The sequence below is a fragment of the Lepisosteus oculatus genome, chromosome 27 (genome assembly GCF_040954835.1).
Source record: "Lepisosteus oculatus isolate fLepOcu1 chromosome 27, fLepOcu1.hap2, whole genome shotgun sequence".
NCBI classification, from domain to species: Eukaryota; Metazoa; Chordata; class Actinopteri; order Semionotiformes; family Lepisosteidae; genus Lepisosteus; species Lepisosteus oculatus.
In genome coordinates, this window is record NC_090722.1 from 1,465,162 (window position 1) to 1,482,484 (window position 17,323).

At 45.7% G+C, this 17,323-nt stretch overlaps 1 protein-coding gene and 2 long non-coding RNA genes across 4 annotated transcripts in view; 1 reads left to right on the forward strand and 2 right to left on the reverse strand.

The window, feature by feature from the left end:
• LOC138225255 (uncharacterized) overlaps window positions 1-17,174 on the forward strand; it is a 39,641-nt gene extending 22,467 nt beyond the window's left edge. For both annotated transcript variants that reach the window (XR_011183795.1, XR_011183796.1), the window contains one exon: window positions 16,903-17,174. This is a non-coding gene — a long non-coding RNA (uncharacterized lncRNA). The remainder of the gene's footprint in view (window positions 1-16,902) is intronic.
• On the reverse strand, window positions 1,858-4,053 carry LOC138225253 (uncharacterized). Its single transcript, XR_011183793.1, has 4 exons — window positions 3,955-4,053; window positions 3,446-3,543; window positions 2,343-2,944; window positions 1,858-1,992 (listed from the first exon to the last, which is right to left on the reverse strand). It is a non-coding gene; the product is annotated as an uncharacterized lncRNA (long non-coding RNA).
• Window positions 8,336-9,239, reverse strand: LOC138225248 (fish-egg lectin-like). The gene is made up of 3 exons (XM_069184779.1): window positions 9,122-9,239; window positions 8,701-9,043; window positions 8,336-8,613 (listed from the first exon to the last, which is right to left on the reverse strand). Exons 1-3 carry the CDS (start codon window positions 9,225-9,227, stop codon window positions 8,472-8,474), a joined length of 591 nt encoding a protein of 196 aa, XP_069040880.1. The 5' UTR covers window positions 9,228-9,239; the 3' UTR covers window positions 8,336-8,471.
• Window positions 17,175-17,323: the final 149 nt, after the last annotated feature.

The following is a 17,323-nucleotide window of genomic DNA, read 5'->3' on the forward strand; positions in this document are numbered from 1 at the left end:
TCAGACTCTGAAAGAAGAGCACGTTGGAGTCAATCTGGAGAGGCACTGCTGCTTCATCAAGAGGCCTCACTCTCTCAGTGTATGCAATAACACGTTAGCATTAGGATTTTGGTAGTTTGATCACACACAAAAATCTGACAGAGCAGGATAATGCCTCCCCTGGACTCTACTCCTGGCAGATACACCTTGTTAACACCCTTCCAAAATCACATGGGGCACCACAGACCATAATCCTCTTCTGCACTGGGCCTCACCAGCACATCACTGGAGCTTGTGGACAAAGGGACACTGGGAAAGTGCTACTAGTGATTGTTTGGATCTACAATTTAAGGAATCAAAATCCATTTTCTAAAAGAAACGAACCTTGCATTCCACAACCTGTACACCTAAAGCCCCATCGTCGGTCACAGCCCTACCTTGTTGATTCTGGAGTAGCTGATGTCCAGCTCAGCTGCATACAGTGGTTGGAAGGCCTGTAAAACTGCTGGCAGCTCACTCTGAAACTTCTCCTCAGGGAGCAGGCAGCACATAGCTGCCAGGGCCAAGACAATGGCCTCTTGTCACCTTCAGACAGAGCAAAACTCAAACACCATCATCCTGAAGGAAAGGATTCAGTCACAGCAAAGCAAACCTGTCTAAAACCACAGACAGTTAAAACAGCTTTGAGCAATGAATAAAACCTGCTTCATAAGGCACCCTATTCAACTTTGCTTACTGTGATCTGAACCCTGGACCCTGATACCCTTCCCTAATACCTGCATGGACACATCTTTTCTTGGCATTCAAGTCCATTCTTTCCTCCAGAACATCTGAGAAATCAAGATGATTAATAAGATGTCAAATAACCTACACTGGATTAATCCCATACCTTTGACTCATAAGACGGCAGCCATCTGTGCACTATATCAAAACTAGTGATGACATGGCTTGAACAGTCCTGAACAAACTGCCTGGGACCCTGGAATTTTGCCCAGCTCTCGTACAGGCCTTCTAATGCTGACAACACAAGAGAGGAACAGCCTGCTACACTCCTCAGCTACATCAAAGCAGTCCTGTAGTTCAGTGGGAAGCGGTCTGAACAGGCCTTGTCGGTGGATTGCCAGTGGAACCAAGCATTCATAACAACTGTCCCCCTAAATGAGACAGCTTGCGCACTTACCAAAAGACATCATTGCCTTCATTTTCTTTGTCTCAGCAAGGGGAAGAACAGGCACCAGCAGGTCCAGAAGTCTCACTATATCCCTTGCTATGTCACGACCTTCAAAGAAAACACATTTCACACTGGGTAGGGACCAAGGCTCATGATGACACTGGAGACTCAGCAGCGGCATGAGTAACAAACACTGAGCCTTCATAATAAGCTCATGTATCAGGGCTTGAATGGACAGATACGACCAGTATCATGAAGTTTGAAATACAGCACAGTACAAAATCTGGAATATATCTGTGCAGATCACACCCCATTGGCAGCACAGAACTTACTGCAGTTGCGGGAGATATCTCCTACAGCATTCAGCAGCGTCTGTTGAGGGAGCACTCCGGGCTGGAAGAAGGACAGCACCATATCCATGGTACTCACGTAGTGGTCTCTCACCACACAAACGACAATGTTGCTGGCTGGCTGTTGCCAGTCAGGCAGCCATTTCTGAAACAACAGTAAAAAGAGATCAGAGCGTCTTGGGAGTCGATAGTATTGGAGTTGAAGCTGCAGCTTGGATCAAGCCAGTGAGCACACAAGTTAACACACAACGATTTGCTTCCATTAGATGCATCATGTGTGCTACAGGCAAGGAAACAGACCACAGCACTACAGCAAGACAACAGTTCGATAGTCAGGAATTAAAGGGGTTTACATAACGGTGACATCGTCATCTCATTCAAGGCCATCGAGACGGTGCTCTTGGCCAAGGACTCATCCAGATGCTGCGCAGATGTTTTGCGCAGCAGCTTCTCCACTGCCTGGAGGACAGCAGAGCGATGGGCAGTTGTCACCTAGAGCAGGGAAGAACCAAAGCCAGGGGTGAGACTGCTGCTCTCATCACAGCACCAAGAGTGTCTGTTCAAAGGCTTCTCCTTCAGGGCCAGTCAGCCTGGCCAACGGGCACTGAGGGTGAAACAGCAGAACCACCCCAGCTCACCACACGAGGGAGTGGAAACACACAGAGAAACCCCAGGCTTCCACTCAAGCACATCTGTCAAGATGACAACACGTTAGGGCTTATCTTCTGACTTCTAGTTGTAAGAAACAGCAGAGACAGTATCTTGGAGCACACTGGGCTCCTGATTAGAGTGCGTTTGCAACGAGTATGTCAGGAGGTGTGCAGGGAGCTCCTTCATGTTACCTGGGGGCTCTCGAGGAATCCCAGGATGACTGGCAGTGTCCCCTTGGTGTTCCTCTGCAGGAGGGAGAGCAGCTCTTCTATCAGGAGCTTCCCAGATTCCTCATCAGAGCTGCTCATTCCCTCCAGAACAGCCAGGACCTCATCTACAGCAGACACACAGACAGGGGAAACACTGGTGTCGCCGCAGCACAGACTTCTAGGGAGAAAACTCTTAAACTGACCTGTTGTCTGAGGGACCTATAACCCTACTGACACGTGTCTGAGAATTAGAAAGATGAAAATGATTTTTGATGCACAGCCTGTAAAAGCTGGGACTCTTTCACCCTGGACAGTTTTCCAGTAGAGAGGAATATAGATCTGCTCTAAGGGCAGGAGGCTTCAGAGTGCAGGGTTTTGTTTTTGTGTCATTTTCAGATCAGTTGTCCTGAATAACAGCTGCAGCCACTGGGACTTCTGAACCCTGAAGAGCCCACAAAGAGAGCTGCTCTGTGGGTCACATCAGTCCTGTTAGCAGCTGCTCCTCCACAAACAGAGGATCTCAGTGTTGAAGAAGAATCAGGGCAGCAGCTCTGCTCCCAGGTGGAGAACCTCCTTCTGCTGCTCTAAGGGGATTAGAGCCTCTAATTCAGCTTCTCTCACACCCAGTCAAAATGGCTTGGACAGATCTTCATAAATATACATTTGTTTTTCCCAAATTTACAATTAAATGTAAATGAAAGAATAATTGCAGTACATCACACAGCTCATTTCATAACCACTGTGAATAAGTCATTTTCAACACTTTCAATAGTTTCATACCTTACATGGATGTTAGTCTTCTTAAAAATACTCTCATACTAAATTATTTTATTTCATATCTTATTATTTTATTTTATATCTTTTACTTATTTTTGCTCAAATCATCATTTAGTTGAAAAGATGAGGAGACTGCTGTTGCTTTCCCTGCCTCGAGCTGAAGAGACCTGCAGGGTGACAGCGAAGAGCCCCTCAGGTCAGTCAGAGCTGAGCCCAGGGATGGAGTCCCAGTGGAAAGTGAAGCCAGGAGTCAGTGTGTGGGGGGACTGGCTTCAGGGGGGACTGGTCTAGATCCAGCTGTGTCATACCTGGCCCGGGGCACTGGCAGCCTGTGCGCTGCACACAGGAGGAGAGCCACTTCACCCTGCTGGGCTCACAGCTGCACTCCTTCGGGCTCATCTTGGACCTGTCAGTCAGCCAGTAGAACAGCACAGTGAAGCAGGGAGTTGGGCGGCGCTTCTCACACACTGGGAGTCAAGGTACTGCTGACAGGCCAGTGCAGACCCACTAGACACCACAGAACTCTCTCTAACCAGCTGGTCCTACTGGAATACAACCTGACAGGCTGAAGGGCAGACACGGGATATTGAGAACACAAGCAAATTCTTCACATCAGTGAAAGCAGAGACAGGAACAGAAGCAGCAATTAATTCCTGTTCAGATCTGCACTCTGGACTTTACTAAAACTCCAGCAGGTTAACAGCTTTTAACCCCCTCTCACTGAACACCGTGTTAACACAATAACCGCTCGATCTGCCCAGGAGAAACAGGTCAAGAACAATCGGATCCGCGATACGGAGCCTCGGCAGGTCCCTACCTCGTCCGTAAACCACCAGGATCTTCAGTGAAAAGACAGAGAATATTGACAAGCCGTGTCGAGCTGAAGTGTTTTCTTCGCTACGAGCATCAGCGCTGAGCGACTAAGCAGCACCGGAGCGCTTTCCCGGACCGCAATTGTTACGTCACAATCCCGATGTGACAACGTCACGCACACGTTTAATAAGTCATTATAATCAGTATATTTGATATTAAAATTACATTTTTTAATATGCTTTCTGATTTTTCCCAGCTTTACCAACAGTCTGATTGTCTGATTTCCAAAGTGTCAGCCAGAAAGTTTCAGAAAACGCGGAGCGTCTTGCTCACGATATGACGTCAGACACCCCTTCCTCCCTCCATCCAGACTCGCCTCTCCCTCCTCTCTCACACGACTCGCTCATCAGGGCTTCTACTGTCACTCCAGTCTCCTGCCAGACCTCTCCCAGACACAGCCTGCTCATTAGTCCTCCTGTGACCCAGACTCGCCCTGCAGATCTGCTCTCCGGCTCCTCCTCATGGTCACTCCGCTCGCTCAAGCACAGACCTTGTGCTCTAAACAGTCCGCAACGACACATCTGGTCTTGAAGCAGCTCGTCTTGCAGTGCCCTGCAGCAGCGCCCTGCAGCAGCGCCACGGTGTGTGAAGCCTTGCGGCCGGGAGCAGCAGAGACCCGTCGCTGGACACCCCTACTCTTCGAGAAACACCCTGGGATTTTTAATGACCACAGAGAGTCAGGATCTCACTTTTATGTCTCATCTGAAGGATGGCACCTTTGTCACTATTCTAGGGCATAAGGAACCACACAGACCGCAGGGTGAGCGCCCCCTACTGGCCCCACTAACACCTCTTCCAGCAGCAACTATAGTTTTTTCCCAGGAGTCTCCCATGTGATTGATAATTAATAAAGACACACCTATCTCCCATCCCCCATGTTACTGCAGCCTCCTCTACAGCAGACACCTCACCAGTCTGAATTAATTATGTAGACAGAGGATGAAGACCATTAAAGAAACCTACTAAACAACAGTTGTAATAAAGACTCAGTTCATTCAATTCCAGTTCCAAGTAGTGCTACGAGTCCAGCTAATAAAACAGAAACTAAAATATAAACTATAAAATAGTAAAATATAAAATAATATTTTAGATTACAAAATATAAATGCAGGAGCTGAAAAATAATCCTGCAACCGATCTTTTCCGCAATTCGAAAAAACTACATCAAAGCCTGGAACTGAAACCGAGGAGTGTACTTTCCGTAATCCAGAAGCCGCAGGTCCAACAGAGACAAGCAATTCCAAGCCGAAAAGGTGTAAACAAGAACAAGCGAAAAGCAATAATAAAGCTCACATGGACACCGAGCGAGGAGGTCAGGGAAGACTGTGCTTCAGTGTATAATGAGATGGTGGTGTGGTGGTGAATTAGTGATCCGGTAGGTTGCCTAATTCAGCGTGGTCTACGCAACAGGGAAGCGGGGATCATAACAAGTACTGTAGCAAAGGAGCATTTTTTTCAAACATTGGCTGGATAGAGCCCTGTTACTCAGCAGTTAGTCAACGAGGCTCCCAAGTAGAGCTGGGTGTTGTAACTTGGGCATTTCTATCCACCTCCTCCATCTGAGGGTTTATGGCAGAAACTAAACTGCGCTCGGCCCAATACACAGCTCACCTGTGATTCAGAATGGAATGTGTTCAACAACTGTACAGAATAGTATGTCTTCCAGGACGCCAATTAATTCTTTCACACAATGTGTTTTACAAGAGTCTTATACATGCACATATACACTGTAGGTCAAGTTATTTTATAGGCTAAAATACCATATAATAATCCCATTTAAAGTATTGCAAAAGCGAAAGTCAACATACACAGGCACTGTCTATACTTTACACATGCAAAAGCTTTTAACATGCAGTAACATGTTAAATATGCAGTAACATATTGTTGTCTGTTAACATGGAACAAGAAAGCAAAATATTTAATTAAAAAATAAAAACTGTAGTATTATTTACCATAGATATTTCCTTTCAGTGACTTATACAGCTGTTCAGCTCATTGTAAGCCACCATTAGTTCTATATGCATTTCAAAGCCACAGTCAAGTCTATATTTGTGAGCTTATTTGGGGAGCTGCTGGGATGAGACAAGACCTTTTCTCCTGACATCAGTCCAGTAGAACTGAGGACCAGCTCTCAAATGGGATCAACAGAGACTTCACTAACTCACTGCTGAGGTTCAGGCAGAATATCCCACAGTGTTGACCTCTCACAAACATGCTTTTTATTTACAGGTCAGACACGTTGTTCAGCAAGATGTTCTCAATTTGAAAATCTGAGCTGTTCTATGATCAATTTACAAGAGCTGATCTGTTCTACAATCTTGTGCAATGACCTCACATCTCTAGACAACTAATATCACAGTTGGTTTCCTGCTTTTCTAGGCACACAGGGCTGTGTGTTAAACATATGAAGGAAATCTGATCTCAGGAACTAACGAGGGTTAGAAAAATATCCATTGGTGCTCTAATAATGTTAGACAGCAGATATTGCAATAGAAGATCGTAGGTCGACTGCATTATTTTAAAACTAATTTGACTAAAATCTCAAATTAAATTGAAGATATATGTGTTTCTCCTTTATGTGACAGGTGCAGATCTTCTGAAGGCTCTGCCCCAAGTTATATAAACTTTGGGTAGAAATATTTCAGTGGTACTCAAAGGTGTTTGGGAAGAATATACCCCAGACCCTGAATTAGCACTCTCTGGTTGTTCAGAGACAATGTTCACATTAACCAACAGCACTAGGCGGTTGGAATAATTGTGGCTGAACAAAATTGCTTCTATAGCACAAGCAATCTGGAGCCATTCCATGAGATCTGGGGCCCTTTTCCTCAATATTTTTAAAAACATAGAGCTTTGTTAAATATCCCTGATAGTTTTATACAACCATTAATTGTGTGATTATGGCTGTCACAAATTTTGACTTAACAAGAAAACTTTTAAAAAGGCATCAGCAAATTTGAGGATTTTTAATCTATTGTCTGTTTTTCATATGTTTCTCATTAAAAATATCAAAGCTTTTTTGAAGATCCCAGAGAAGTCTATCCAGAGGCCAGTCAGCCAAGCAGCAGTGCCACCTAGTGGTCAGAAAGCTGAGCACAGACGGGTAGGACTATAACGAGATGAGGGATAATGTGGGGAAAATTATAAAGCAAATGCTAGGATATATAGTTAAGTGTAACATTTAAATCACGAGATGCTATATAAAAACTGTACCACTAGTAATGCTTCATTTTAAATTTGCTGTCTGTTACAACAATGATTTTGCTCTGGAATCAGCCCAAACTGTGAAGAGTGACCAGATACATTCTCAGGTTCAAGTGATTGTCCTGCACTGTTTAGGTTCCAATTTAAGTATTGAAAATCCTGAAGGGCAACAACAACTCTACTGTATGACCTTCACCTTCCTGGATGGAAACAGGAGTCAAATCTGTGCAAAGTGTGGTCAAAAGTACTGTATGGAACCATATTGTTGCAGTTGGTAATGATCTTTTGCAAAAACAAGTGTCTCAATGACATTGTATCAGCAATTGTTACATACTCAGCCTACTTTTAAAGTTTAATTCTACATTAAAGATAAATGGCAAAACTGATTACAAGTACAGAAATAAAAAAGTAAACAAGCACCTGATAATAGTCACAGTTGAGTGGACTGTACACAATACTGGTTCACATGATTACAAATACACACACACCTCAGTAAAGTACGAATAGGTGTTATTTTTGTAACATGTGTTGTAGGTATTCATATGGCAACTGCATTTTTCATTGTACAAGTTCACCAAGCCCCATCCCACTCGATTAGTTACAGGCAATGAAGTATTACACCTGAACTTGAGCTAAACCTCAGGTGAGGGTTCAACCATGAAGATAAACTCGGCTGCAAAAAAAAAAAAAAAGCACCCAGTCAACATGGTTAGGGATGTAATGGAAAGTGCTTTGCACTGACACATGATGGAAACAAACATAACACTGGAGTGGTTTAGGGTTAAGAGAGTGAAAGGCCTTGAGGACCCCAGTCACAGCCTCAACTTATATCCCTGTTTAGGACCACTGGAAAAGACCGATCAGTGATGCCCCCCCAAGAAACATGGTAGCATTTGTTAATCCATTCATGCCCAAAACTGGGCATAAGCCACTGTGGAAAGAGACAGGATACGTTTCATTATTAGCTTATTACAGGCAAAGGACCATGTGAGAAGAGGGCTTACAGGTCTGGATATTAATGCTTAATGTAACATCCCAGGTAGTCTTCCTCATTAAATCAGGAGGACTGGTTTTAAGTTCATTAAACTATTTGAAGTCACAGAATTAGATACCACAGAAGAACAGGGTCTTTCAGGCATTTTTATTGCAGCACAGTGAAAACCCCAGACGGGCATTAGTGTCTCATTCCACTCTGAATCCTTCATGCAGCCCAGTCATGTCGGTCACTTTCCACTCAGGACCAGATAACACAAGCTGCTCAGACCTGGCACCTCTGGACTCGGCCATCTTTGCACACAACCCAGAGGATCCCTCGGTCATAGGACACATGCCTGGCCACACCAACTGCCCTTAGAGCCCACCAGCTCCTGCCAAAGGGGTTACAGGCATCAACACCAAGCCTGCAGGAAAAGGAACAGGGTTAGAGCAGCCTAGAATTAGGACAGTCATTCATGCAGCCATGTGCATTAAACCCTCCCCCAGCTCACCTCTTGAAGACCACTCCATTCCTGTTCACCCCATACACACTGCCATCTGAGCCCACCTCCACCAGGGACAGGGAGCCCTGAATGGGGTACCACCTGTCAGAGCCTTTGCAGGAATCCCCACTCACATCCAGCTTGACGAAGATCCGGTCCAACCTGTTCACTCCCCAGCAGCCAAAAGGCCCACAGGAATAGTACTTGAGGGAGCCCACAACAGGAATCCAGGGGATGTTGCCCTGGCCAGCATACTGCAGCATAGGCCCACTGTTCAGGCAGAAGATGGAATTGGCAGCATTGACACCAACCACGAACTTGTCTCCACCAGCATCAATCTGGATGAGGGAGCCTGCAGAGGAGAGCCACTACCCATGGATAAACTTGAAAGCCATCATTTCTAACCCAAATAGATCAGCTGTAGGCTCACCTGGTTGCACTGGGATCCACCTTCCCCGAAGCCACTTGAACACAAGGCTGGCGAGACTCACACTCCAGAGCCCTGCTGGCACCACACTCACATGTTTCCCCTTCATTGCCAGAGAGACCCAGCTGTTGCCCTGGTAGCTGACCAGGTTGTCTGCATTGTCAACTCCACACACCCTTCCAGCACCAGCATCTACCTGCTTCAGACTGCCAGCCACAGCCCGACACTGCAGGGCTTCAGCCACAGATACCGGGAAGGAGAGGACACCACTGGGTCAATGATCATGTGGAAGCAGCCTGGGCTGAGGGCAACATAGGACCATGAGCATCCAACACTGAGGGACTAAGTCAACATATGAGGACAGAAGAAACAAGCCAATAGGGCGTTAATGAATCAGAAATGACCACAAGTGAACAGAGCTCAATGTACAGAGACTCAAAGGTTTGCAGAACTTCAAGAGCATACAAAACATCCAAGTCATGGATTTAACACTATACTCAAGATCAAATAACTATACTAAAATCCTTAAATACTAGCAGCATGCAGTTAATCCTCCCATCTACCTTTGTGTTGCTCCTTTCAGTCAAAGTAATAAACCCAAACCTTACATAGAAAGAATCCTACAAGCAAACACAACACACAGCCTCTCCCTTCCATGTTGATGAGTGATCACACAAACCTCATGTATGCTCTAAACCCCCCACAGTGGCCTTTATATACTCAAGACTGCTGGGCTTCAGCTCCTACACACACCTGTCTAACAAGGTGTTAAATTGTGAACCATAACGAGCTGCTGATTGAATCACTCAAGTATCAATTACAGAAGACATCATTAATTATATTCTTTCCATAGACCTTATCCTCAGGGTTTAGGAATCATGGCAACAAGAACTGAAATTGAAGCCCAGTGCTTCAGATAGTCATGAGCTGGATTAGTACTAATACCAGCAGTGACATCCTCCACTAGTGCAGGTCAGGGATGGTCTAAATTAGATAACGAGACAAATAGTTTCATTGTAAAGCTGAATGTTTGGTTACTCTTGCTCTTTGGCATGAGATATTTTTTTTCATTTCAGATTTGATCTCCCAGATTAAAGGTTAAATTTTTATGAGCACTTAGAGGAAAATATCTGGGTACTAGATTGAAATATTCAAAGTCCAGTCTTGTTTTCTCAGTTAATGTCATGTGGGAGAGGATTAGTGATAATTAAAATCTATGAAAGCACAAGTTCCTGCATTCAGAATGGGGAATTAATGATAGTGTAGCTCTTAAAGCACTTAATTCACAAGTGACCATTTGGACAGCACAGTGGTGTGGATTAAGGACTGCAGCCTCACAGTTCCTGCGGTTGATGTCCAACTGAATTTCCTGCTGTGTGGAGCTTGCATGTCTTCCATGCGGATTTTCTCTATGGGATGTAATGGAAAGTTACTGAAAAAAAGTGTTTTATCCTAAATATGTCCAGAGCTGAGCTGTGTTGTAAAATCAGCTGGATTCTTAGAACAAAGTGTGATTGTACCCAGCGAGTCAAGGCCATGGGATGTTCTAAGAATATGTTGATCTCTGTCCCAGCAAAAAGGCGATGGGTAACTGCACGTAGCTGTCTTCTCTGTCCTAAGCCTAAGACCTATAAGGACTGGAAAATGACTGTCTCGCCTGTCTTTGTTTTACCAACCTACCATAATGAAGTAAACAAGTTGAGGTGTTGCATCAGCTAAGTGTGTAAAATAAGGGACCTTTTCCTATTTGAAAATCAGCTCTCACTTGCTGCACAGACTGGTGGTTGCTGTTTTTCCCTATTGCGCAATATGAATAAATGCCTTACTGAGTGAATGAGAACACCTCTCCTGGCTCGTCTTTGATTAAATTCCAAGACAGGGACCAGTTTGCTACCAATTTAGAAAGGCATCCTGGCTTTTCAAAGTAGTTTACATGGATGTAAAAAGTTATGTCAATGATTAAAAAATTGCAGTTGGAGAAAGTGTGGACATTCAAAGGAAGTAGATAGATTGATACTTTATTGATCCCGTGACAGAAATTGCAGTGCAACAGCAGCTTAACACAGCAACAGTGTAACGAATGATACAATAATAATACAATACATACAGTACAATCAGTACAATGAGAAGTGCACTACAAAGAGTTACTCACAGTCCAGAACACACAAAGAACAGAACAGTACACAAAAAAGTCGTATTGCACAATATAAACATGAATATAAATGTATTGCACAGGTCCCTGGCATATATTGCCCCAAAACGGTTTTAAACAGGAAAAAGAAAAAGCACAGCTGTATCCGTTTACTGTTCAGTCCAGAAACAGGTCCCTGTCAATGTTGGCCCTGCCCAGACACACAGTGGATGTGTTGTACAGTCTTATGGGAGAAGGCAAGAATGACCTCCTGTAGCGCTCCCTGTCGCGCCGTGGTTCGATCAGTCTATTGCAGAACGTGCTCTTCAATCTCACAAGCATGTCATAGAGGGGATGGGAGACGTTGTCCATGATGGCCTCTAGTTTGGACACCATTATCCTCTTGGCCACTACTTCCAGGGGGTCCAGGCCAGACCCAATGACGGAGCTTGCTTTTCTGATGAGCTTGTTCAGCCTGTTAGAATCCCCTGCTCTAGTCCCAGAGCCCCAGCATACCACTGCGTAGAAAATGGCGCTTGCCACCACCAACTGATAGAACATATGTAGCATCTTACTACATACATTGAAGGACCTGAGCCTCCTCAAGAAGTAAAGTCGACTCTGACCCTTCTTGTAGATGGCCTCGATGTTCTTAGACCATTCCATCGTCAATGTGCACTCCCAGGTACTTGTACGAGTCCACCATCTCCACGCCACTCCCATGGATATAGACAGGAGTATGTTTGACGCTTTTTTTCCTGAAATCTACCACCAGTTCCTTCGTCTTTGTTACATTCAATTGCAGGTGGTTCTCCCCACACCACTCCACAAAGCTGCTGACTTCTTCCTCTGCACTCTTCCTCCTGCCCACTCTTGATACATCTCACTGTAGCGGCAAGGCTTATTAAAATACAGGAATTAAGTTTGCTGCTCCCTTGCCAGTCCCTCTCTCCTTCATCTCAGTGGTGCTGGATACAGAGAGGCCTTTCCAGTTGGTTCACATTCAAGGTGTTTTTCTAGCCGATAGAGTGTCCTGATAAGGAACAACTCCCAAAGCTGAGATTCTCCAGCAACCCTAATAAATGGTCATCTCTTGCGTCTTACTGTCTGGGAGAGTCTTATTCAAAGTTGTTTAAAACCCTAAGGTCAGAGTGCATTGTTACCCATCCTCAGCCAATCAGGAACTGGTAGGGCAGGTTAACCCTACGTGGGTCTCGAATGCCCACAGAACTTTCAACCAATGAACGACCGTAGCTCCTCCAGGTAAAACAGGCAGCACAGGGCTTCCTCGGGGCTCCTCCTGGACATCCTCAGACTCAGCTCGGACCACCATGTAACGGCCAGTGTGTCCGAGAGTCAGAACTTCATTTTGTTCTAAGAGTCGAGAACGGAGGTTGCCATTGCGTAACCAAAGGATCCACCCGAGGTTAGCCCAGCAGCAAGCCTCGTGAACCCACCGTGAAAGCTCGCCTGATCAACAACTGAACCACTGTCGGAACTGTGGACAGCTGAATCTGTGGATTCAGGACTTGCGCTACATCAGGAACGAACCGGCGCTCTTAATGTCTAAAGAGTGTGACCTGCTTGGACCCACAGTCACTTTTCTCCTGTGGACAAACTCTGCTAGTTTCAGCCAACACTAACTAGCCGGTCTTCAGAGAGCATCAGCAGCGCACCGCAGCAGAAATCTCTCCCACTTCTCTCTCGCTGAACCAGCACTGCCTGGCACCGAGCCAGAGAACGCCGATTGGACACAGCAACAAGCCTGCCGCTGTTTGTGTCCGCGGGAGATCTGAATCCACACAGATTGGATGAGTATTCAACATTCTGCATTACAGCTCGAGAATTCAATTGTTAAACTCAACCTGAGATTATATCAATTTAATTCCTATGAGTGATGTACTTGCTTTTGAGTATTTAGTGTAGAAGTTGTAATCCAAGTTCATTTACGAAACGGTCTAAATGAATGATATACTGAACGTATGTCCCTCTTGGTTTGTAACTCTTCATGACTGAATATATACCTTTTGTATTCTGCTAACCCTCACAATAAGATCTGTTATGTTTATATGCACATTTTATGTATTAATAAATGTATTGTGGTGTATTAGTATCCGTGTGTGCGTTGCTGAGTATCCCTCTGGGTCGGTCTTATAATAGCCATCAAAGAATCATTTTGTGACTTAATGCTACAATTAATAATTGTCCCAGTAAATGCACAAAACCCCTACATTTATTGGTTCCTCATGAGAGGATGCCTACACCACAATTGCACAATTGCACCACATCTAAGAACTTCTGCAGGTAGCATGACTCTGAGTTGTATTTAAAGTCCAAAGTATAGAGGGTGAAGCGGAACGGAGAAAGAACTGTCTCTGAGGAGCCCCTGTGTTACTTACTACCTGTTCAGACACACAGTTCTGAAGTCTCACAGACTGTGGTCTGCCTGTCAGATAGTCAGTGATCCACAAGATCATGGAGGCACCGACTTGTATCTCCTCCAGCTTCCTCCTTAGAAGTAAGGGCTGGATAGTATTGAAGGCACTGGAGTCAAAAAACATAATCCTTACAGTGCTGCCAGCCTTGTCCAGGTGTGAGTAGGCCCTTAGCAGCATGTAGATGATTGCAACCTCCACACCAAAACTGGGCTGGTAGGCGAACTGTAGGGTGTCCAGTGATAAACTATCTAGAGATCTCAGGTGGGATAAGACCAGCCTCTCCAGTGCCTTCATGATGTGAGAAGTCAGCTCTACTGGTCTGTAGTCATTGAGGACAGAGGGGCACCCTTTCTTTGGTACCGGGACCAGGCATGATGTCTTCCAGAGCACAGGGACTCTCTCCAAGCGCAGTCTCAAGTTGAACAGTCGGTGGAGCACTCCACTCAGCTGATCCGCACAAGCCCTCAAAACTCTGGGACAGACGTCATCTGGACCTGTGGCCTTACCCTGGTGAAGCCTCTTCAGCTCCCTCTTCACCTGGTCAGCCGTGATGGTCAGCCTGGCCTGGGGGATGGTGCTCATAGCGCTGTAGGTGCTGCAGGTGTTAATGGCGGAGGTGTTGGAGAGTGGCAGCTGTGGGGGATGGGGGGCTGAGTTGCTGTCGGGGGTTGTAGCTGTAGGCGGCCATGATTGTGGGGGATGGAGGAGGTGTTGGGCAGTCGCAGCTGTGAAGGCTTAGGGAGCGTGTGGCTGTGAGGGATGGGTGTTGAGCCACAGAGGACCCTGAATCAAACCTGTTAAAAACTGGTTCAACTTGTTGGGCATCTCCAGGTTCCCCTCCGTTGCACCCCCAGCCTGTTTGAAGCCAATGATCTCTCTCATGCTCCTCCATATGTCCCTCACCCTATTCCTTTACAGCTTGTCCTCTACCTTCCTCCTGCAGGCGTCCTTGTTCTCTCTAAACTTCTGCTTTAGTTCCCTCTGTACACGCTTGATCTCTTCCTTATCCCCCCTCCTAAAGGCTCTCTTCTTCTCATTCAGAAGAGCCTTCAGGTCGCTGGTGATCCAGGGTTTGTTATTGGAAAAGCAGTGTACAGTACATCTTTGGTGGGGATGGTGTTGTGTACGCAGAAGTTAATGTAGTCAGTGACACAGTCCACCATGTTGTTTATGTTGTCCCCATGTGGGTCGCACAGCACATCCCAGTTGGTAGCTTCCAGACCACCACGTAGATCCTCCATAGCCTCCTAAGACCATCTCCTCACACTCCTAATGCCCGCAGGTTGGCGCTGGACAATAGGCGTGTATAGTGGTGTAAGCAAGACAAGGTTGTAATCTGATCTGCCAAGGGGGGGAAGGGCTCTGGAACTATATGCATCCTTAGCATTGGCATATAATAAGTCCAGTGTTTTGTTTTCTCTGATCGGGCACTTAACAAACTGGTGGAAAGTAGGCAATGTGATGGAAATAGAGACATGGTTTAAGTCCCCTGAAATAGCTATAAAAGCACTAGGGTGCTTTGTTTGTAGCCTCTGCGTTTGCTGTTGGTGGAATGTAAACAACAACAAAGATGGTGCATGTAAACTCCAGCGGCAGATAGTATGGACGCAGTCCTATGGCAACCAGTTCAATGTCCGGGTTACAGAAGCGCTCCTTTACATGAATATGTCCAGGATTACACCATCTGTTGTTGAGAAGCAGAGCGAGCCCCCTTCTTTCCTCTTACCGCTCTCTGTGTTTCTGTCCGCCCGCACCGGCTGAAAGCCGCCGATGGTAACATTCGAGTCCGGAATAAGTTCCTGCAGTCAAGTCTCGGTGAAACACATGATACTGTATTCTCTATACTCCCTCTGGCTCCTCACCAATGCTCCCAGTTCGTCCATCTTGTTCACTAAGGACCTCACATTTCCCATGATGATCGAAGGAAGATAGGGTTTAAATCTCCTTCTCTTTGCCTTTCGCGTAACACCAGCCCTACAGCCTCGGCTTCTCCTCCTCAGCTACTCTGGAACTGATGGCTTCTCTCCAGTGAGTAGAGCCGGATGCGTTAGCGCGATCAGCTGGTTCCGTGTGTAGACAATGCCTTTGTATCTATCGGCATTGCAACCCAATAGAAACAGTGGTCCGAGTATCAGAAAAAACAAGAAAAAGTATCTCCGCTTTCCTAGCATCCATCATGTTGTGATCGCAAACCTAGTTGCCGGCAAGGGTATGAAGAAAAAACACTAACACACTACCATTAACTAACTGAAAGAAACAAAAAGACAACAAAAAGACACAGAGCTGCTGTAGCAGGCTGCCACTAACACAGCGCTATCTTCTTAGATGCGTTGTTGTAGCTGCTTGTTACCCTGTTTAAGGTAGAAGGTCACCCCTGTCTTAAGCAAGACATCCCACTGATTCTCAAAACGTTGATCTGCCAGTCCAGATGTAAAGAGATGAGCACGTGGGGTTCAATCTGGAGCTCATACAGGACTGTGCCACAATCATGGGATTCACAGTCTGTCTTGGATCTCCATTAACTCACTTGTGAGTTTCGGTTCAGTGCTGGAGGGGTTTACAAAGACCCCTCCAGCACTGAACCTTCAAGGCAAAGACCTTCAAGCTTGTGGTGGTGGAACATCTGTTCCAGTGTGGGCTGCCCACGAAAGACCTGCTTTGATATGATTGGAGACATAAGACTTCAAATCAGCCTTCTAGATGAAGTGTAAAACAACTGAGCCGCCCTGCAGTGAATGGAACCTTTCTGAGCTGCTGTACATATCAGAAAGCACTCTGGATTCTTCTGGATTCTCTCAGAGGTTGATAGCTCAGGGGATTCATTTTGTGTTGAATGTGGAGTTAGTCTTCTCCACAGCCTTCTCATAATGATAAAAATCACAGCTATTGATTTCACATGGGGTCATAACCTGCATACCATTTATTTTAATGATGGTGCTTGTTTTACAATAAAACTGAAAAAAAAAACAATTAACAAAACATCTGATTCAGCATAATCAAGTCCAATACAATAAAGTTTATAAGGTGTCAACATCATTAGAGATGAGGCAAGAAGATGGCCTCACTGTGCTGCCATGTGTCTGTGTTCTGTATTCTGCTGCACCTGGGAATGTGTGAAGTACTCCTGAGGTGTGTGGAAGGTGTGAGGGTGTTTGTGTGTCTCGGCGTGTGCAGACTGGTCCTCTGTGACGATGTGCTGTGATTCCTGTCCTCAGGTGAAGTATCTGGAGTCGCAGGTCCTGATTGCAATGGGGCAGAAGGGCTACCTGGGGCTGGGGGGCACATTCATAGCTCTGGAGTACATAGTAAAGAACTGTGCCCTTGCAGATGACACCACCCAGGTATGGAGCTGCAGTTTACGGTTCTTTGTCAGTAATGTTCCTGAATGAACATGAAATAAAACCTTGGACTTCCTGTTGAGCAGCGCCCTGAGAACTGTCAGTCCATCCCAAGTGTTTGGCTTTACCTCTTCTTGCACAGCATGAGCACATCCCTGCTCCACACACAGTGGGATAATGTGTGTGTTTCTGTGTGTTCAGGCCAAGCAGAGTGTGAGCAGCAGCACTGTGAGGCAGAGCTTTGAGGCTGTGCTGGCCTGCTGGTGTGCCGATGAGAGTGTGACTGAAGTAAGTGCCT